The sequence below is a fragment of the Belonocnema kinseyi genome, chromosome 7 (genome assembly GCF_010883055.1).
Source record: "Belonocnema kinseyi isolate 2016_QV_RU_SX_M_011 chromosome 7, B_treatae_v1, whole genome shotgun sequence".
NCBI lineage: Eukaryota > Metazoa > Arthropoda > Insecta > Hymenoptera > Cynipidae > Belonocnema > Belonocnema kinseyi.
The window spans coordinates 19539036-19559640 of record NC_046663.1 but is presented as its reverse complement, the minus strand read 5'-3'; the positions used below and the strand labels follow the sequence as shown (position 1 = coordinate 19559640).

The 20605-nt window shown below is 31.4% G+C and overlaps 1 protein-coding gene across 1 annotated transcript in view; it reads left to right on the top strand.

Moving 5' to 3' along the window:
* Window positions 1-20564, top strand: part of LOC117176359 (fasciclin-3) — a 117792-nt gene extending 97228 nt beyond the window's left edge. Inside the window, exons 9-12 of the mRNA XM_033366602.1 lie at window positions 7985-8015; window positions 8150-8227; window positions 17122-17293; window positions 19589-20564. Of these exons, the coding sequence (XP_033222493.1) occupies window positions 7985-8015; window positions 8150-8227; window positions 17122-17293; window positions 19589-19759 (452 nt within the window). The 3' untranslated portion in view covers window positions 19760-20564. The remainder of the gene's footprint in view (window positions 1-7984; window positions 8016-8149; window positions 8228-17121; window positions 17294-19588) is intronic.
* Window positions 20565-20605: the final 41 nt, after the last annotated feature.

The following is a 20605-nucleotide window of genomic DNA, read 5'->3' as shown; positions in this document are numbered from 1 at the left end:
CCGGGATCAAGTGCCGAGAGATTTTCTAAAATCTTCGCTTCCATTCAAAAGCTATCAATTTTGTAAATCTGTCGGCGTTTGCTATTCCAATATTACTACGTGTTGTATATTGAATATATATATAAATATATAAATAAATATTAAATATTATAAATACTACTATAAATGAGATTAAATAATAGTAATGATTGATACATATATACTGTGTCAAGGCACTTGGTCTGCAATTCGTGAATATTTCGCTTCTGTATTTATTTATCTCTTTGCATTCCAATTGCCGAGGACCTGTCGTTATCCGTATTTGAGAAAAAGAAAGCACTATGAATCAGAGTGAAGTTTACTTAAAAGTTAATGGTTAGTTCAACAGCGTAATGTGCGTAGGACGCAACAAGAAATAGATACATATGTGAGTGTTAATTGCCCATAGGTATTTCTAACGTATTTGCAATCAGGATGTTATTTATAGACATTGAAAATCGACATTTCGCATCTTTGAATCTGAATATCAATGTATCGTATAGAGATAAAAGACGATTTATTTCTATTGAAAATTCCCTCGTCGTAAAAAGCGTAGGAAACTACGTTGGAAATTGAGTACGACACTGTGTCGGAAAAGGCGTCTGACGCAGTTTTCAAGATAGATTCTGACGCAGTTTTCTATATGGAATATTACGAAGCGTGTAACGCAGTATTCCAGATAGATTCTGACGCAGTTTTATACGTTAAATCAGACGCAGCTTCTGACGCAGTTTCCAGGTAGATTTTGATGCAGCGTCTGACAAAGGCGTCTCGGAAATGGCGTTGTGTCCTGCATATCTTCTGGCGCAATTTTCCTGGTAGAGTCTGACGCAGTTTTCCACGTAGATTCTGACGCAGTTTTTCAGATAGATTCTGACGCAGTTTTTCACTTGAAATCTGGCGCAGCATCTTTCACAGTTTTCCAGATAGATTCTGACGCAGTTTTCTATATGGAATATTACGAAGCGTCTGACGCAGTTTTCTATATGGTATATTACGAAGCGTCTGACGCAGTTTTCAAGATAGATTCTGACGCAGTTTTCTACTTTGAATTTTACGCAGCGTCTAACGCAGTATTCCAGATAGATTCTGACGCAGTTTTATAATTTAAATCTGACTCAGATTCTGACACAGTTTCCAGGTAGATTTTGATGCAGCGCCTGACAAAGGCCTCTCGGAAATGGCTCTGTGTCCTGCATATCTTCTGGCGCAATATTCCTGTTAGAGTCTGACGCAGTTTTCCACGTAGATTCTGACGCAGTTTTTCCGATAGATTCTGACGCAGTTTTTCCGATAGATTCTGACGCAGTTTTCCACCTGAAATCTGGCTCAGCGTCTGACGCAGTTTTCAAGATAGATTCTGACGCAGTTTTCTACTTTGAATCTTACGCAGTGTCTAACGTAGTATTCCAGATAGATTCGGACGCGGTTTTATACGTTAAGTCTGACGCAGCCTCTGACGCAGTTTTCCAGGTCGATTTTGATGCAGCCTCTGACGCTGTTTTCTATGTAGATTCTAAAGAATTTTTCTACGTGGATTCTGAGACACTTTTTCCATGTAGATTCTGACGCAGCGTCTGACGCAGTTTTCCAAATAGGTTCTGAGGTAGTTTTCTACGTGTAATCTGACGCAGTTTTTCAACTAGGTTCTGACGCAGTTTTATACGTAGAATCTGACATTTCCTACGTACATTCTCACGCCGTAAGTTTTCTACGTGGATTCTCATTCAGTTTTCTACTTAGATTCTGAAGCAGAGTCTGGCGCAGTTTTCTATGTACATTCTGATGCAGCGTCTGACGCAGTTTTCAAGATATATTCTGAAGCCGCATTTGATGAAATTTTCTACGTGGAATCAGACGCAGTGTTCGAGGTAGATTCTAACGCAGTTTTCTACATAGATTCTGACGCAGTTTTTAAGTTATATTCTGATGCAGCGTATGACGCAGTTTTCTACGTGGAATCCAACGCAGTTTTCCCGATAGATTTTCACACAGCGTCTGACGCAGTTTTCCTGGTATACTCTTGCGCATTATCTGACGCAGTTTTCTACGTGGAATCTGACGCAGTTTTCCAGGTAGATTCTTACGCAATGTCTAACCCAGTTTTACAGGTAGATTCCGACACAGCATCTGACGCCATTTTCTACATATATTTTGATGCAGTTTTTTAGATAGATTCTGATGCAGCATATGGCGCTCTTTTCTGCGTGGAATCTTACGCAGTTTTCCCGGTAGATTCTTACGCAACGTCTGATGCGGTTTTCAAGTAGATTCTGACACCGCGTCTGACGCAGATTTCTTTGTTGATTCTAATGCAGTTTCTACGTAGATTCTGACGCAGTTTTCCAGTTAGACTCTTAAACAACGTCTGACGCAGTTTGATATGTAGATTCTGACAGCGTCTGACGCAGTTCGCCCAGTAGATTCTGTCGCAGTTTCCTACGAAGTGTCCTACGCGGCTTAAGGCATCGGAATTTTGAATAGAGCACTTAAAAAAAACTAGGACAAATTAAATGATCTTTTATAAAAGAACACGCCGCGCAATAGTTGTTTTGATACTGATTGAATAATAAAGGAAAAGAATTTTTCAACTTCGTCTTTCCATTTTGTCTGTTTAGAATACAAATTTCTTGAAAACCCCGCATTTTTACTGTCACATATTTTCTTAATATACTCAAGACTAAAAAGTTTCAAAGAAGGTCCAAGTACGTCTTGAAGCACTGCCAAAAACAGCACTGAAACGTAAAAATGTGACTAACAATAAGTAAATTCAATAATATCGTGGGACTTTTCAGAATAAAAGTAAAGATTTACATGAAATAGATTTAAAAAAAAACGACAGTCATTCGATACGTTAATGTACAAATGTTCATTATGGTACATTATATTGATATTATATTTACTTAGTTGGTAACTGATTTTACTTTGTAACTCGAATTACTTAACTTTCGATGGTCATGCTAATGCGTTCTGCTTCGTAACTTAAAAGGCGCGTGTCCAGTCAATTTCTTTGACATTTCGAATCGAACGAAAGTTTGTAAAACCCGTATATGCATTGGAGGATGACTTATATAATATATTAAATCTTTGGCCATACAATGGAGCATATAAATATATAAATATATATATTTATGTTAATCTAAGCTTAGGGATAACGAAGATTATTATTACCTGACATTAGTGTTCTCTGAAGCGTTTTTAGAAGAAAAAAAAACTAACCCTTTCTGATATTCTAGGTAGAAAAAGTCTTTTTATATGAATATATAATATTTACAAATATAGTAATCGTCTTTTTTTTAATCATTGGCTCATTTTTCATACGCTATTTTCATAGTTTGTCAATAAACACGACGTTTTTATTACTAAAAAGCAAAGGTCCGAAAAAGTTTTTCTGTTCAAAAGTTTGATTTCTAGATTTTGTTGTTGTAAGATTAATTTTGTTTTTCTAAGCGCAATTTGCAATTTTATCGTTTTCCTAATTTTAATTTTGACGACTCAGAGAGCGCTTTTAAAATGAAAAGTATGGATTGACATTTTCAAAGATCTAAGAATTGGAGTGTTGTTCACGAACATGTTACGGCGAATGGAAGGAAAAATCATTTTGTATCTGTAATAGAGTTAAACTTAAGGATTAAAATGAAATTAATATATAGAGAGCTGTATGTAATAATTATAAGTTCATTCTTCGCTATGATATTAAATTAGGTATTATATGATTTTTGAAATAAAATATTTGTTTTAAATACAATCAAAGTGTTCCTTAAATCATTTGATTACTTACGCCCTCTTTTAAAATTACAGTCAGTTTTAGTTATTTATGAATAGGTGAGAGTTGTCCTAAGTCGGCACATGAAGTGTTTTTTTTTTGAGAAAACAAAAGGAGGCATGAATTAATGGCAACCTGATTATTAGTGACTTAGTACAACCTTATTAGTATCGACTTAGGACAACCTTATTGGTAGTAGCAACATTCTTGGGGACGACTTAGAACAACCTGATTGGTACCGACTTAGGACAACCTTATTGGTACCGACTTAGGACAACCTTATTGGTAGAGAAATACTTCTTGGGGACGACTTGGAACAACTTCATTGATACCGACTTGGGACAATCTGATTTGTAACGAGTTACAACAACCTGATTGGTACCGATTTAGGACAACCTGACTGGCACAGACTTAGAACAACCTTCTTGGGGTTGACTTAAGACAGTCTTATTGGTAGAGTCTCAGGACAACCTGATTGGTACCGACTTAGGGCAACCATATTGGTAGCTACAACCTTCCTCGGGACGGCTTGGTACAACCTGATTGATACCGGCTTGGGACAACCTGATTTGCAACGACTTATAACAACCTGATTGGTATCGATTTAGGACAATCTGACTGGCACAGACTTAGGACAACCTTCTTGGGGCTGACTTAAGACAACCTGACTGGTGTAGACTTAGGACAACATGACCGGTACCGACGTGGGACAACATTTTTGGCGCTGACCTGATTGTTAGTAACTTAGGACAACCTGATTAGTACCGACTTAGGACAACCTGATTAGTACCGACTTAGGACAACCTTATTGGTAGCAACAACATTCTTGGGAATGACTCTGAACAACCTGATTAGTACCGACTTATGACAACCTAAGTGATAGAGAAAGCCTTCTTGGGGACGACTTTGGACAACCTGATTGATACCGACTTGGGACAATCTGATTTGTAACGACTTATAACAACCTGATTGTTATTGATTTAGTACAACCTGACTGGCACAGACTTAGACTCAGGACAACCTGATTGGTACCGACTTAGGACAACCTTATTGGTAGCGAAAATCTTTTTTGGGACGACTTGGCACTACCTAATTGATACCGACTTGGGACAACCTGATTGGTAGCGACTTATAACAACCTGATTGGCACAGACTTAGGACAACTTTTTTGGGGCTGACTTAAGACAGTCTGATTGGTAGCGACTAAGGAAAACCTTATTGGTACCGACTTAAGACAACATGATTGGTACCGACTTCGGACAACCTGATTGATACCGACTTAGGACAACCTGACTCGTGCAGACTTAGGATAACATGACGGGTACCAACTTAGGGCAACATTCTTGGCGCTGATTTAGGACAGTCTGATTGGTAGCGACTTATGACAACCCGACTGATAAAGGCTTAGGACAACCCGACCGGTATCGACTTATGACAACCTTCTTGGGGTCGACTTAGGACAGCCTGATTTGTAGCGACTTATGACAACTTGATTGGTCCTGTCTTGGGACCACTACGAATTTCATTTGGAAGAAAAATGTATGTCCCTCTCACGCTGTCAAGCGGAAACTAAAGCTCAGTGCCGACTTGGGACGACTTTTCCCGATAATTAATATTGTATTTCACTGGAAAGCAAATACTAGCGTAGCGCGCATTTCAATTAATGGAAACTAAAAGCCAAAAAAATGAAAAATTCCGCAGGATAAGTTTAATTTTCTGAATAAATTTATGTTTGTTAAAAATGACGTTTTCAGTGAAAAACGCTAATATACCCAAGTATTATTCAAATATTGTAGAAATGATTGAAATATGATTTTTTATTAACAATAGCAATTTCAGAATTAAAAAATACTAGCAAAACATAAAATAACAAAATTATTAAAAATTGCAATCATAACCTAAAATTGTTAAAAACTTTGTTAAATTGTTTGAAATATAATTTTGTTTATCAAGAATACTAAATTAGGATGAAACACTAATAACAAAATCGAAAATTATTAAAACATAAATATAATGATCTTTCTCCAAAAATATCAATTTCAGGTGAAAGATATCAATACAACCTAAAGTTTTGGAAAAATTGTAAATCCTCTTTCACATTGAATTATTTTTGTTTCAAAGGACCGCTTTTTGTAAAAAACGTTGACATGATTTCAAATTGTTCAAGAATTGTAAATTTTCTTTGAAATCTGAAGATTTTTTCCTAAAACTACTGAATTGTTATGTGAAATGCAAACATAACCTTAAGTTATTAAAAAGATGTAAGTCTGTGAAATTTAACTATTTTTATTTAAAATAAAATATTTCCTGTGAGTTCTAATCAATTTTGCATAAAAATATCCGCTATTGATGTAAAACACTGACCTAACCCAAAATTGTTGAAATAATCTAAATTTGTTCAAATAATTATAATTTTTTTAGAAGATACCAATTTTCAATTAAAAATTTTCAGTGTAACCTAAAATTGATGAAAAATTATGAATCGTCTTTGAAATCTTATGATTTTTTAATAAAAAGTTCAATCTCTGACAGGAAACACAAAGAAAGTCTAAAATTGTGAGGTTTTAAGAACTTTTTTTTCTATGAATTTTTTTTCTGTGAAAAACGTTAATATAATCTCAAATTGTTTAAGAATTGTAAATTTTCTTTGAAATTAATGTCGATATTTGCGGAAAAACAGATACCTCAACCTATAATTATGCAAGAGATTGTTAATTTAGTGATATGTATTCAATTTTTTCTAAAACTACCTATTTCAAGTGTAAAACGTAAACATAACCTAAAATTGTTGAAAAAATGTGAATCTTTTTTGACATTTCATGATTTTTATTTAAAATAAAGGATTTCCTGTGAAAAAAATGTTAGTTATCTAATCAACTTTACTTAAAAATAATTTTTGAATAAAAAATTTCAATTTCCGAAAAAAAAATTAACACAATTTAAAATTGTGGATTTTTAAGATTATTTTTTTATAATAGTTTTCTTAAGTTTTTTTCAATTTCTGAATGATTTAAATAATTTTCGGAACTATTCTCTAATGATTTTTTACTCAAAAATAACACTTTTGGATAAAGAACAACATATAATCAAAAATGGTTGAAAAATTGTAAATATTCTTTTATATCGAATTATTTTTATTAAATATATCAATATAATTTTCGAAAAAATTAGGTATAACGCCTAATTTTGTTTAATCAAAAAGAATTTTAAGCAAAAATCTCTAACATAATCTTAAATTGTTGGAACATTATAAATCTTGTTCAAAATATAACGATTTTTGTTGTAAAAGAACAACTTTTGGAGTAAAACGCTGATCTAACTAAAAATTGTTAAAAAATTGTAATCTTCTTTAAAATATAATGTGGTAATAGTGAAAAATACCTATTTTTGAGAAAAAAAGACAGAAAAGACAGAAATTATAGTTATTTTTAAAAATACAAAATTTTTAGTGCTAATGCTTTTCTTTCTTTTTTTAATGCTGATTTTTGTTTAAAATACGAATTTTGTATGCGAAACGATAACATAACCTTAAATTCTCCAAATTTGTGAATCCTTAATATCTAATTTTTTTACTAATAGTATAAATTTCTGACGAAAAAAACGAACATAATCCAAAATTGTTTAAATATGCAAAATCTGGTTTATACTGTAAAAATTTTCGTTTTAAAACACTTATTTTGATGATTAAAATACTAACATAACCTATAATTATTCCAATTTGTAAATCTTCTTTGAAATCTGATTTAAAAAAAACGATTATTTGTTAACTATTTTCAACGGAAATTGGCTACTTTAATCAAAAGTAATTAAATTTTGAAGAAGATTTATGATTTCCATCAATTTTTTATTATATTATCTTTGAATGTTAATAGAATAAACATTATATTTTAAAAAATTAAAAAAAGATTTGAGCAATAATAGGGTATAAACAATTATCCTGTTTTTTTTTCAAGTCAGAAGTTGCGTAGGGCACTGCGTCAAAAGTTGCGTGGGGGACCACTTCATTTAAAATATTAGTTTTATCAAAAATCAATTGATCGCAAAAATTAAGCCTTCAATTTCGAACAAATTTAGGATATATTTGTAGATTTACTGTTGAAAAATTTTAATTTATGATTAAAAACAACTTCAATTATTGAAAAGTAATTAATTTCTTTGTAAGTTTGGGGAAATCTGACTTTGTTTTTTGATTAATTGCAGGTGGTAGAACGTCGAGGAACATTGGAGAATCGTAAGTACTGTCTTGATAAATTTCTTTCTTTGCTTACGAACACATTTTCGTAACTAACAGAAAAAAGTTAAGCAAATTCTCTCAGAAGGTAGTTTAGTGTTTTTAGATTCTCTCGCATGACTCGCACATTTCAGAGACATAGCGGATCCAGCAGTGACTGTTAATCTACTTCGCTTCCACAAACCAAAAACAGACGATGCCAGTGGGCGAAGGCAAGAAGCACATTTTATTTTTCTCTCATTTTTTTGTTGTTAGACAAAATTTCATGTTGCCTGGTCACGTACTGCTCATTGAGAGAGTAAACATTTGAACTTTCGAGGCTGCTTTTTCAGAATAATTTTACTAATTTCTTATGAAAGTTTAGAAGTGAAAAACATTAATACACTCTTTCTGTACTACCTGCCTTGCTTTTCTGTTCATTGATATTTTATCTAGGGAAAACATAAAAATAGCACATTCTTTTCATTTTTTCCAAAGAGGAGAAGTAAGGGGAAATTAAGGGAAGGTTATTGAAGGGTGGTAAAGTCGGGTAATTGAAGAGTAAGAAAGTAGGGGAGGGTAATGAAGGGAAAATGGGGGTAAGAGGGTAAAGAGGGGAAGTGAAAGATGGAAAAATAAAGGAGGGAAAATCACGGCAAGTATGTTTGAGACAGTGCGGGAAAATGAAGGGAATAGGAGAATTGATGGTGAGGAAATTAAAGCTAGGAAGTAGGCAAACTAGTGGTAATAAAGGGGAAATGGGGATGGAGAGGAAATTAAAGGAAATTATAGAGAGGAAGTGATGGGTAATGAGGGGCGCGAAAATAATCGAAGGGATAGGTGGAAACGTGAAAGGAAATAAGCGGGAGTGAAATAATTAATGGAGAGAAGGGGAAGGGTGGGGAAATTACGACAATGGAAGAAGGGGTAATGAGGGGTGAGAAATTATAGGAAATTAGGCTTGAATTAGGCTTGAAAAGCAGGAAAAAGTTTGGGTGAGAAAGTGAGGGGCAGTAGGATCAATTCCGGCAGGTAGGGGAATTGAGGGGAACTTATGAGTGCGCAGTAGTAATGATCGGAAAGAGGGGAAAGGAGGGAAACTTAACGTTGTGATAGTAAGGGAGGAAAAGTTTGGTTGGAAAAGTGAGAGACAATTATATGTTGAACGTAGGCAAACTATCGGTAAAGAAGGGGAAGTAGGGTTAGGAGAGAATGAAAAATATGGAGAGAAAGTGAGCAGTAATGAGGGGCGGGAAAGTAGTGGAAAGGATGGATGGAAAAATGAAGGAAAGTGGGTGGAGTAGGAGGATTGATGGTGAAGGGAGAAAGTAAGAAGAATTTCTGGGTGGCCAGAAGATAAGGAAAGTTAGAAGTAAAGAACAGCAGAAGAGTAGGAGAAGTAAGGGTGGGAAAATAGTGGAAAGGATGGGCGGGTCAGTGAGGGGGAATGAGGGGGAGTAGGAGAATTAATGGTGAGCAAGAGAAGTGAGAGCAAATTATGTGTAGAAAGTAGGTAAATTAGTGGTGGAAAGTAAGGAAAAGTAGGCGAATTGAGGAGCAGATGGGAGGAGGTGATAAGGAGAGGTGAGGGGAAATTATGTGTAAAAAGTTGTTAAACTAGCAGTGATGAATGGAAAATAGTGGGAGGAAAGAAAGTGAAAGGAAAATATTGAGATGAAGAGAGGGATAATAAGTAGCGGGAAAGTAGTGGAAAGGGTGGATAGGAAAGTGATGGCAAATAAGTGGGAGTAGGAGAATTAATGGGGAGAGGAAAAGTGAGGGGAAATTACGAGTGGCAAGAAGATAAGGAAAGTAAGGAGTGATAATGAGCGGAGAAGTAGCAGAAGTAAGGGTGGGAAAGTAGTGGAAGGAAGAGGAAAAGATGGGCGGGAAATTGAGTGGTCATGACGGTGAGTAGGGGTAATTATAGTGAGGAGGGGAAGTGAGAAGAATTTATGGCTGGGAAGTAGATAAAGTAGTGATAATGAATGGTCAAGAGGGGAATGAGGGGAGGGGAACTGTGGGTCGTGAGTGAAAAAGTGGTTCAGGAAAGCGAAGTAGAAGAAAAGAAATGATAGTTTGGAAAGCGAGGAGAAGGGATTAAATTTGAACAACAGTTGTTATTTTAATAAATAATAAATTTAACAAATTTACATAAATCGCATTTTTTAACGTTTCAAATAAGTTATTTTTTAAATTAATTTTTCTAATTGAAATTTTATCTATTCTATTTTAGTTGAAAATTAGATTTTTTTCAAGTTTATATTTTCTTTTTTTAGATCTTCGTTTTTGATAATAATTTTGTGGTTGAGATAAACATTTTTTTTTAATTTCACAATTTTGTTAAACTCATGGTTCAAGATAAATAATATTAATTAAAAATTCATTTCTGATTGAAAATTAATTTTTGTAAAAGAAAATGTGACTTTCATTTTTAGTAAAAAATTGATCCACTATATTTAAATTAATTTTTTTTTCTTATGTGAAATCAATTTTTTCGACTAAAAATGGAATCGTTTCGTTTTTGGTCAAAAAATGATATTTTTATCCATTAATTAGCGTATCACAATTAAAAAAGGAAGAAATTTAATCCATAATAAAAAAAGCAAGATAGGTGGTAAAAATATGAAAAATTATGTTTTTTTTCTTCTAATTTCTCAACTTGAATAAGAAAGTAATGAAGTTTAAAAAATTTAATTAAATTTCCACACGAAACGACACATACAAAAATTGTCAATACAATAATGACGAAAATACACAATCAATTTGATCACAATTTTTCTTCACATACTGTAAGTAGAAGGATGGAAATTTTTTACTTCTGCTTTTATTTGCTTTGTAGGTACATGTTATAGGCTGTCACAAATAAAAAATGAAAAAGAAAACAGAAAAAACCTATTTTTGATATCATTTTATATTTTAAACTCGACCACCAAACTTAAAGTTTCAATTCACGACTCATTTTTTGAACCACTTTTTATTGGGCAAAAAGTCATCAACAAATTTTTTCAAGCTCATTTTTGTTAATTGAAAAATAATATAAAATTGCAAGTGAAATTTTTTTAAAGTTATAAATTTTTCTAAATGCAGAAAAAACACGTTTTTTGGTTTTGCAAATTTATATATCAAGAAAAAAATATTTTTTTATTTATCCAAATCAGGATTTTGATTTATTAAATTTTTTATTTTTTCACTTTAAGGATTGCTTAGTTTTAAAAATTGTTTAAAAGTTTTATTTAATTAATTGTATGCCAACTTTAATTTTTATTTAACATTTTTATTTGAGACATCCATGCTTATTGCTTAAATTGATTTTCTAAATGTGTAGTTTTGCTTTTGAGAAATTTATCAGAATTTCACTAAATGTTATAATTGCTTACACGATTTTTTTATCTTGAAAATTGGGTAAGTATTAGTGATGTAAAATTATTCTAAAAATTGTGGGAAATTTTCAAGCAGAAAATTTTGATTTCGGCTTTTCATTTTCAAATTTTTTTTGTTAAGCTGCTGTTCAGAATTGCATTAACCTGCAATTTCAATGTGATCAACCATTATTCATTAATTATATCAATGTTTAACAGATAATATCTATTTTAGAATCATAGCAAGCCTTACTAAAATAACAATAAGAAAAACATATTTTTAACAATAATAATTGACTAGTAAGGTAATTAAAAATTTTTTAAGTGAAAGTATTAATCGCTTTACTCGATTTTCATTTCATTTTTGTGATAATTATTAAATTTTAACAATTTTAATTTGTGTTCAGTAACAAAATTCATTAAATCATATATAATTAAGGGTAATTATACGAAATTACGCACGTTGATCAAATTCACGTTTATACTTTGCTTTTCATATTAAATTCAAATTGTTTAATAACGAATTGCATGTCACGAAAAAATTAACTTTTTTAAAAACATAAACACAGGCAAAAATTATTTAATATTTTTTCTGAATACAAGCTTTTTAAATCTAAATTTAAAGAAAAAAAATTATAATAAAAAAAATCCGATATTGGACCGTCTTTTATGAGCCCAAAATTCTTTCAGAATAAAATCGATGTATCCCAAAAAGTTAATATTTTTTACAAAAAAGACGAATTTTCTACAAAATAGTTGAAATTTCAACCAAAAAGTCCAATTTTACAGGTCAAAAAAAGACTTTAAAGAACATAATTGATTTTTTTTAATGGAAAGCTGATCTTTTCTAGATAAGAATGCCAGTTGAAAATTAAAATATTTTTTTGAAAATTCGACTGTGTGTAAGTTAAAAATGCAACAATTCGGTAAACAATTTAAATTTTCTGACGAAAATTGAACCATTAAGTAAAAAATTTAATTTGTGTTTGACAAATCGACTTTTTGTGTAGAAAATTATACAATTTGCCGCAAAATTAGACTTCTTAATTAAAAATTAAAGTTTACGGTTGAAAATTCATGAAGTTTGTCAAACAATCGCTTTTTCGTAGAAAACTAACCTTTTCGGTTAAAAATCATTATTTTTGGTTGAAAACTCAACTCCTATTTGGTTAAGAGTTAATTTTTGTTTGATTAGGAATTATTTAAAAAAAATGAAAATGTTAATTATTTCGTTTTTGGTTGAAAATTGATATTTTTAATTAAAATTTGATCTTTCCTAGTTAAAAATATAAATATTTAGTTAAATATTCATGCATTTTGTTGAAAATTCTTATTTATTGGTAGAAAATTAATTTTATTGATTCAAAAGTCAACTATTTAATAGTAATTTGAATTTTTTGGTAAAATCCCGATTTCGGGGTTCAAAATTTAAGTATTATGTGAAAAGAAGTCTGCTTTATGGCTTAAAAATGCAATAAAAATTCTGAACCATTCTTGTTGTTTAAAATTGATAATTTTATTTTTAAATCAATCTCTTTATTTAACAATGCAACCATTTTGTTATAAATTAATTTTTTTTAAAGCATTTTTTTAGCTGCAAATTTATCTATTTCGTTTTTTGTTGAAAATTGATATTTTTCATTGAAAATTAATCTTTCCTAGTTGGAAATTGATCTGTTTGATTGGAAGTACGTTTATTTTGTTGAAAAATCTTCTTTGTTGGCAGAAATTAATTTTCCAGTCTGAGAATGCAACTATTTTATTTTGAATTAAATTTCGTTGAAAATTCGTATTTTTGGGTTGAAAATTGAACTATTTTCTAGAAAATTTGACTTTTTGTCTTCAAAATTTAACAATTTAGCAAAAAAATACACTGTTGGTTAAAAATTAAGCTATATGTTTAACAATTCCTATATTCTGTCAAAAATGATCTTTTTCGCTAAAAAATTAATCAGTTTGGTTGAAAATTAATGAAACCATTTTGTTTTTAGACGAAATTTGATATTTTAAATTTAAAATGGATTTATCTTATTTGAGAATTCAACTGCTTGGTTTAAAATTATTGCATTTTGCTGCAAATTTGTTTAAAAAAGACTTTTGTTGGTTGAAAATTTAACTATTTTATTGTAAATTCACTTTTTGCTTCAAAATTCGTATTTTTGGGTTAAATATATAATTTTTTAAATAGAAAATTCGACTGTTTGGCTTTAAAATGCAATACTTTAGTGAAAACTAAAAATTTTTTAATTGAAAATTAAACGATATGATTGAAAACAAATTTTTTTGGTATAAAATTATTCCACTTTGTCGAAAATGTATCATTTTGGTTCAAAATTCACTTCTTGTTTGAAACTTCGACTATTTATGTAGAAAATTCAACTATTTTGTTCAGAAGTAAGCTGTTAATTTAAAATGCAACTATTTAGCAGGAAATTTGTTGTTTTAGATTTACATTTTTGGTTAAAAATTTAACGACTTTCTTTGAAATTTCTTTTTTTGTTTGGCTTAAAATAATTTTTTTAGATTAAGATTTAACTTATTGATTTTAGGTTGAAAATTTATTCTTTATAAGTTAAGTTTGTTCTACAACCTAATGATATTGTTGGAATCTATAATTTCTTGATGAAACTTTCAGGCTCGCAGTCAGATGGCACCATCTACCGGTTTCAATTTTTATTCAATAACAGGAAGAAACTCTTACTAACAACAAATAAAGTTTTTATATTAAAAAAAATTTTTAATTTCAAAAAGTAAAAACATAAGCATATTTCGAACCTGAATTTTTAAACATTTTCTAGTTAAATTAAAATTTTTGAGAACTTGTAAAACGAAATTTAAATAAATATTTTTCATAAACTTTCATAAACATAAATAATAGATTAAAAAGCGCATGTGAATACAGCAGAATTAGACTTGAATTTTATACCTGAAATTCCACTTTATAAATATTTTTTGGATTGATAAAAGAATTTCTTAAATTTATAAAATTTGCATGTTCCATTTTTCCTTTAAAAAGAATGTTTTAGCAAAACGCGGGTCGACATGAAATGATATTCACAATGTGCATATAAAATAATTCTCTTTAGTTACAAAAAAAAAGTATTGAAAAATATTGAGTTTGATATTTTCAATCTCGTTTTAAATGGGCAGATAAAAAAATATTGAGTAATATTAGAGTGGTAAAAAAATAATTTTTGTAATGGTTCCCCTCCAAATTATTCCATTTGATGTGAAAATGCCTCCTGAATTTTTCTAGAATTTAATAAAAATATGTATGGTTCACCCAAACCCTATTCTGCGAAAATTGCGTATTTTATTTTACTTGCTGTTTTAAATGGATTATTTTATTTTGGAATACGAACGGGAAAATCCTCTAATCATAAAATTCCTAAATAATAAAATTACCGAATTATAAAACAAACTAAAAAGCCTCAAACCCATAAACCCAAAACCAACAAGCCCTAAACCCACAAATTTCAAATCCACAAGCTCCATATCCACAAATCTACAAACCCCAAATATACAAACCCTAAATATACAAGCTCCATATCCACAAACCTACAAACCCCAAACTCACAAACCCCAAACATACAAGCTCCATATCCTTAAAAGTACAAAACCCAAACCCATAAAACCCAAACCCACAAGCTCCATATCCACAGACCTACAAACCCCAAACCCACAAACGCTAAACCCACAAACCCCAAACACACAAACCGTAAACTCACAAACCCCAAACCCACAAGCTCCATGTCGACAAACGTACAAACCACAAACCCACAAGGTCCATATCTACAAACCTTCAAACACACAAACGCCAAACCCACAAATCGTAAATTCACAAACCCCAAACCCGCAAGCTCCATATCCAAAAACGTACAAACGCACAAGCTCCATATTCACAAACCTACGAACCCTAAACCCACACACCCCAAACCCACAAACCTCAAACTCACAAAACCCAAACCCACAAGCTCCATATCCACAAACGAACAAATCCCAAACCCACAACCCCCTAACTCATAAATAATAAACCCACAAATGCCGATCTCAGAAGCTCCAAACCGACAAACCCCAAACTCACAAACCCTAAATCCACAAACCTCAAACCCACGAACCTCCATTCCACAAACCCAAATACCTCACATCTTATAATACCTATTGAGAAATTGGTATAATTTGGGACTATGGGTTTCGTTAGTTTGGTGTTTGTGGGGTGTGAGTTTGGGGTTCGTGGGTTAGGGATTCTTGGTTTGGGGTTTGTAGCTTTTTGTTTATGGAGTTTGTGGGTTTGGGATTTGTGGGTTTGTTGTTTGTGAGTTTGAGGTTCGTAGGTTTGTGTATATTAGCTTGTGTATTTGGAGTTTGTGGGTTTGGGGCTTGTGGATTTATGGTTTGTGGGTTTGGTGCTTGTGGATTCGGGGTTTGAGGGTTTTAAGCTTGTGAATTTGGGGTTTGTGGGTATAAAGCTTTTTGGCTTAGGGTTTGGGGTTTGCTAATATGGAGCTTGTGGGTTTGGAATTTGTGGGCTTGGGTTTTCTGATTTGTGTGTTTGGAGTTTGTGGGTTTGGGGTTTGAGATTTGTAGGTTTGTGGATATGGAGCTTGTGGGTTTGGGGTTTATAGGTTTGGCGCTTTTTGGTTTAAAGTTTTTGGGTTTGATGAGATAAAGCTTGTGGGTTTTCTGCTTGTTGGTTTGTTGTTTGTGGGTTTTGTTCTTGTTAGTTTGTGGGTGTGGGGCTTCTTAATTTGGGTTTTGTTGGTTTGGGGGCGAAATTTATGTAGAAATTCCAGGTTTTTAACCTTTTTTTTAAATTTTACTGCAAATCCTGACGTGCTGGCTCAATTCTGCGAATCGATTCATGTTCAGCGATCCCAAAAACATAAAGTATACCTATAAGAATCCCAGTAGACTCCCAAAACCATTTTGTGTTCCTGCGTAATTTTAGAAACTTTAAACATTAAAATAATTTTTTTATGGAAATATTTGATTATTGTCTTTTTATTAAATAAATAATATATGTAAATTGGAATTCTTTAATTCTCTGAATTCGAGAATTTTCAAATTCGGTAATATTATGAACTGACGGGAATTTTATTATTTAGAAATTTTGCCATCCGGTAATACTCTAAACTATTCGGGAACCTTATTATTTAGGAATAGACCCAATTTGGGAATTTTATTATTCAAAATGCAAGAATGAAATATTTTGATAATAAATATTATTTCTAATGTTTTTAAGGTTCCGAAATTATTGTGTGGATTACAAATGAAACTTTAAACATAAAAAATAATTCAAAAAATTGTATTATTCTTTTTATAATAAATTAATTTAAAATTTAATTGTTCAAATTTGGGAATTTTATAGTTCGGATATTTTAGAATGAGGCAATTTTCTGCCAGGAATTTTATTTTTCGGGATTTGTTATTTCATGATTTTATTTTAACTGACGCTATCAATTGATTATTTTACTTTGAAAAAATGGATTTATGACAAAATAGAAGAATTCATTAAACGCGGAAATAAAAATAAAATGCCAATTTTGTTGCAAAAATGAGTTTGCCAAAAACCTAAATTTTCTTTTTAAAAAAAAAACTGGGGACATTTTGAATAATTGTTAGGGGAGTCATTTTAGAAAGAAATATTTATTTGATCCACTCTAATACATTTATAAGTAAGGACTTTGAAAATCTTTTACAGTAAATAATGATATTGTTTAAATAAATACAGCCAATGAGAACAAAAAAATTATTTTCAACTATAGAAGCGACACAGAAAGCGCAGGAAGATATTCACGAAGTGAGGTGGACTCAACCGGAAGACGGCAAAGAAGACCTAAAATCACTTTCTCTCAACTTTTCAAACGAAACAAGGACAAAGTCTCAGGAGCTGACACGGACACAGTGAGGACAAATGTCACTGTGGATGACGAGAAGGTAAGTTTGATGAGATAGATAAAAAAAATATCAAAATTTAATTAATTACATTTAGCGGACTTTCGTGGTGGATGCGGAGGGTTGATATTCTTGAGTCGCTCCGTGTCCTCGAGACACTCAAGGGTTTCTCTGGCCTGTTATTTTTACTTCTGGAATACTAGAAAACAGAGACTCGCGGAATTTTTAAATTAAAATATAAAATTAATATTTATGCAAAACTTGTGTAACTTAAAGTCCCACATAATAAAAATTTCGGGGGCTGCCTCGCACTAGCCTTGTTACTAAATCGGTATCCTCGAAATGTAAGCAGTCATGACCGTATGAAACCTTTTTAATAGGAATGCATAATATTACGCAACATACTTGACCGAGTACTCGCCCACTGCGGCCCTAACAAGGTGAGAGTCGCATCCTTCTCTCGCCCTATACCCTGAGCAACTGCGTGGGCCAGCTATTGTAAGAATTACAAAATCGGACCTGTTTTATTGGACCGGGAGTTGTATTTAGTTAAATTTATTATCTAAAAAGAGCAAGGACAATATTTTTGAAAATTGATAAAAATTAATGTCTCAACTGAAAAATTAATACGTAATCTTTTTGCAAAGGCAATTAAACTGATGAATTTTCAATAAAATTTCCTTTGAAAATTGTTAACATAACCTAAAATTGTTCGAAAATTGTAAATCTTCTTTGAAAAGTTGTGAATCTTTTTGGAAACCTAATTTTTTAACAGAAAAATTTGAACTGTATTTAAGATTGATTTCGAATAATAGTTTATGGTTTAAAATGGCAACATAACTAATAATGGTTTAAAGTTGTAAATGTCCCTTAAGTTATCCAGAAAATTGTATGGACATGTCACACATACACACATACACACACACATGTAAATATATATACCATTTTACGGTAAGTGATAAAATCCTGGGGGGGGGGGGGGGGTGATAGCCGTTTCGCCATCATTGTACATTCGCGCCTGCGCGAAGGTTCATAGAACCTGAAATTGTTCAAAAAATTTTAATCTTGCTTGAACTAATATTACTTTTGTTTAAAAATACCAATTTTTGTTGTAAAATGCCAGAATGGCCTATAATTGTTAAAAATTGTAATTTTTCTTTGAAATCTAACTTTATTCTATTGAAAGTACTAATAAACAACGATAACAAGTAACATAATTCTATATTGTTGAAAGATTCTGAGTCTTGTTCAAAATTTAAATTTTTTGGTTTAAAAATGCCAATTTTCGGTGAAACAGTAACATAAGCTTAAAATGTTAAAAATTTCCTTATCTATGTTTTTTTATAGTGAAACTTTTTTTTGTGAAATTTTTTTATTAACATAATAAAATGTCAATGTATAAAAACATCCTTTACTGGAGGCGAATTGATTGACCTATAGAATTAATACATATTATTGAAGAGTAAAGATAATATGGTCATTTATAATATTGGCAAAATAATTTATAATATATGAAAAGTTACTTTTTAAAGTAAAACATTTTTCATTGACATAATTAAAAAATGGCGTGAAAAAGTTAAGGATTTCTTGATTTAAGACGAATCGATTGACATTTAATATTTTTACATTTTTTTGAAGAGTAAGGAAATTATGGTTATTCACAATATTTGAAATTTTTTAAATAAATCTTTTTTTATTAACAGCATTCAAAGTTGATGCAAGAATAGTAAAGCTTCCTTGTTTCGAGAGGAATTGATTGACCTATAATATTTATGCATTTTGCTGAAGATTAAGGGAGATGGTCAATGATAATGTCAAAGACCAATTTTTATAGTAAAGCTTTTTTAATAACATAATTTAAAGTTAATGCAAGAAAAGAAAAAATTCTTAAGTCATTGCGAAACGGTATTTCTTGGTTCTATACGAATCTATTGACTTATAATATTAATAAATTTGATCAGAGGGTAAGGAAGGCGTGGTTATTTGTAATATATAAAAACTCTGTTTCTTGTTGTTGAAACTTTTTTTATTAACTTTTTTAATCAAAGTTGATCTAAGAATAGAAAAGATTCCCTAACTCGATTTGAAATGATAAAACTATAATATTATTAGGCAATTAGAGAGATTAAATCTAGCACCATTTAAGACTTAAACTGCTTTAGTTTCTGTTTGAAACCGCCTTAAGTAATTAATACTATCAATTGAGGAATTTTTCGAATTTACCTGACATATCCGAAATTGCCCAGTTAGGCCATAGTTTACAGACTAACCCTTTTCTGTGGAGATAATTCTTTTTTATTCATTAAAAAAATGTAATTTCTCTTTTTTCCTGTACAGCAGACTACAGAAACAGGTAAAGCTGATAAAGGTGGTATAGTTTATGCTGAATTAGACCTCACGCAACAGCAACAGCAGCAACAAGCTCGTCGAATCGACGAAGACAAAACAGAGTACGCGGAAATTTTGTACACAAAACCCGAAGCCGAAGCACAAACTCCTGACAAATAGTTTGTGCTACTCAGTGATCTCCCGCTAATTTTAGATATTCATAGATTTATATCTAACAATATTAAATTAATTTTGATCTTGTGAATGGTGCAAGTTATGTGTAGGCATCACTCTATGTGTGAAAATGAAATGAAAAATACACTCGCTAGATCAGCGGTTCCCGCGGCAGACAACTAGTTGCGAGTAGAAGACCTCTTTCCTTCACCTTGGAATCCTGATTTCTTCATTGTTATGATATTAAGGTGGTTTTAGCGTGAAACGAAATCCATGCTAAAAAGCTGAAATTTTTATTATAACTTCTTTAACTATTTTTGAATACATCTGCGAGGTTTCAGATTGATTGACCGTCTATTTACAGAGAAATAATTAATTAAAGTTTCATCGTTTGGCCATGAATTACTATACAGCTTATGGCAATGACAAGTGAACTTGAGCTTAGAATGAGTGCCGTACTCACAAAATCCATGCTACGTATGCAAAAAACTAACAAAATGTGCCCCGAACCTTCATAAATTCGTCTGATTTTTTAAAGAATTTTTTACCGTTTGATAATAATGTATTACCTTTCTAAAAATCAGAACTCTGTCGACTTTCGTCGGTAGCCATGATCGAAGAAGGCAGCCGTGAACACTTGGCAACGTCGCAATCATACTGGAACGTATAGTCAGTTAGGAGTAGGTATGCGATTAGGTTATACACACGTGCATTTGAAATAGTTCATCTAATGATTGAGAAATAAAAAAAACTGAAATTTACTGTGTACATTTAATTTAATTGTCAAAACTCAATAAATAACATATTACACTGTAGTGGATGTTTACCCTTACATTCATAATTCCTTTGTAT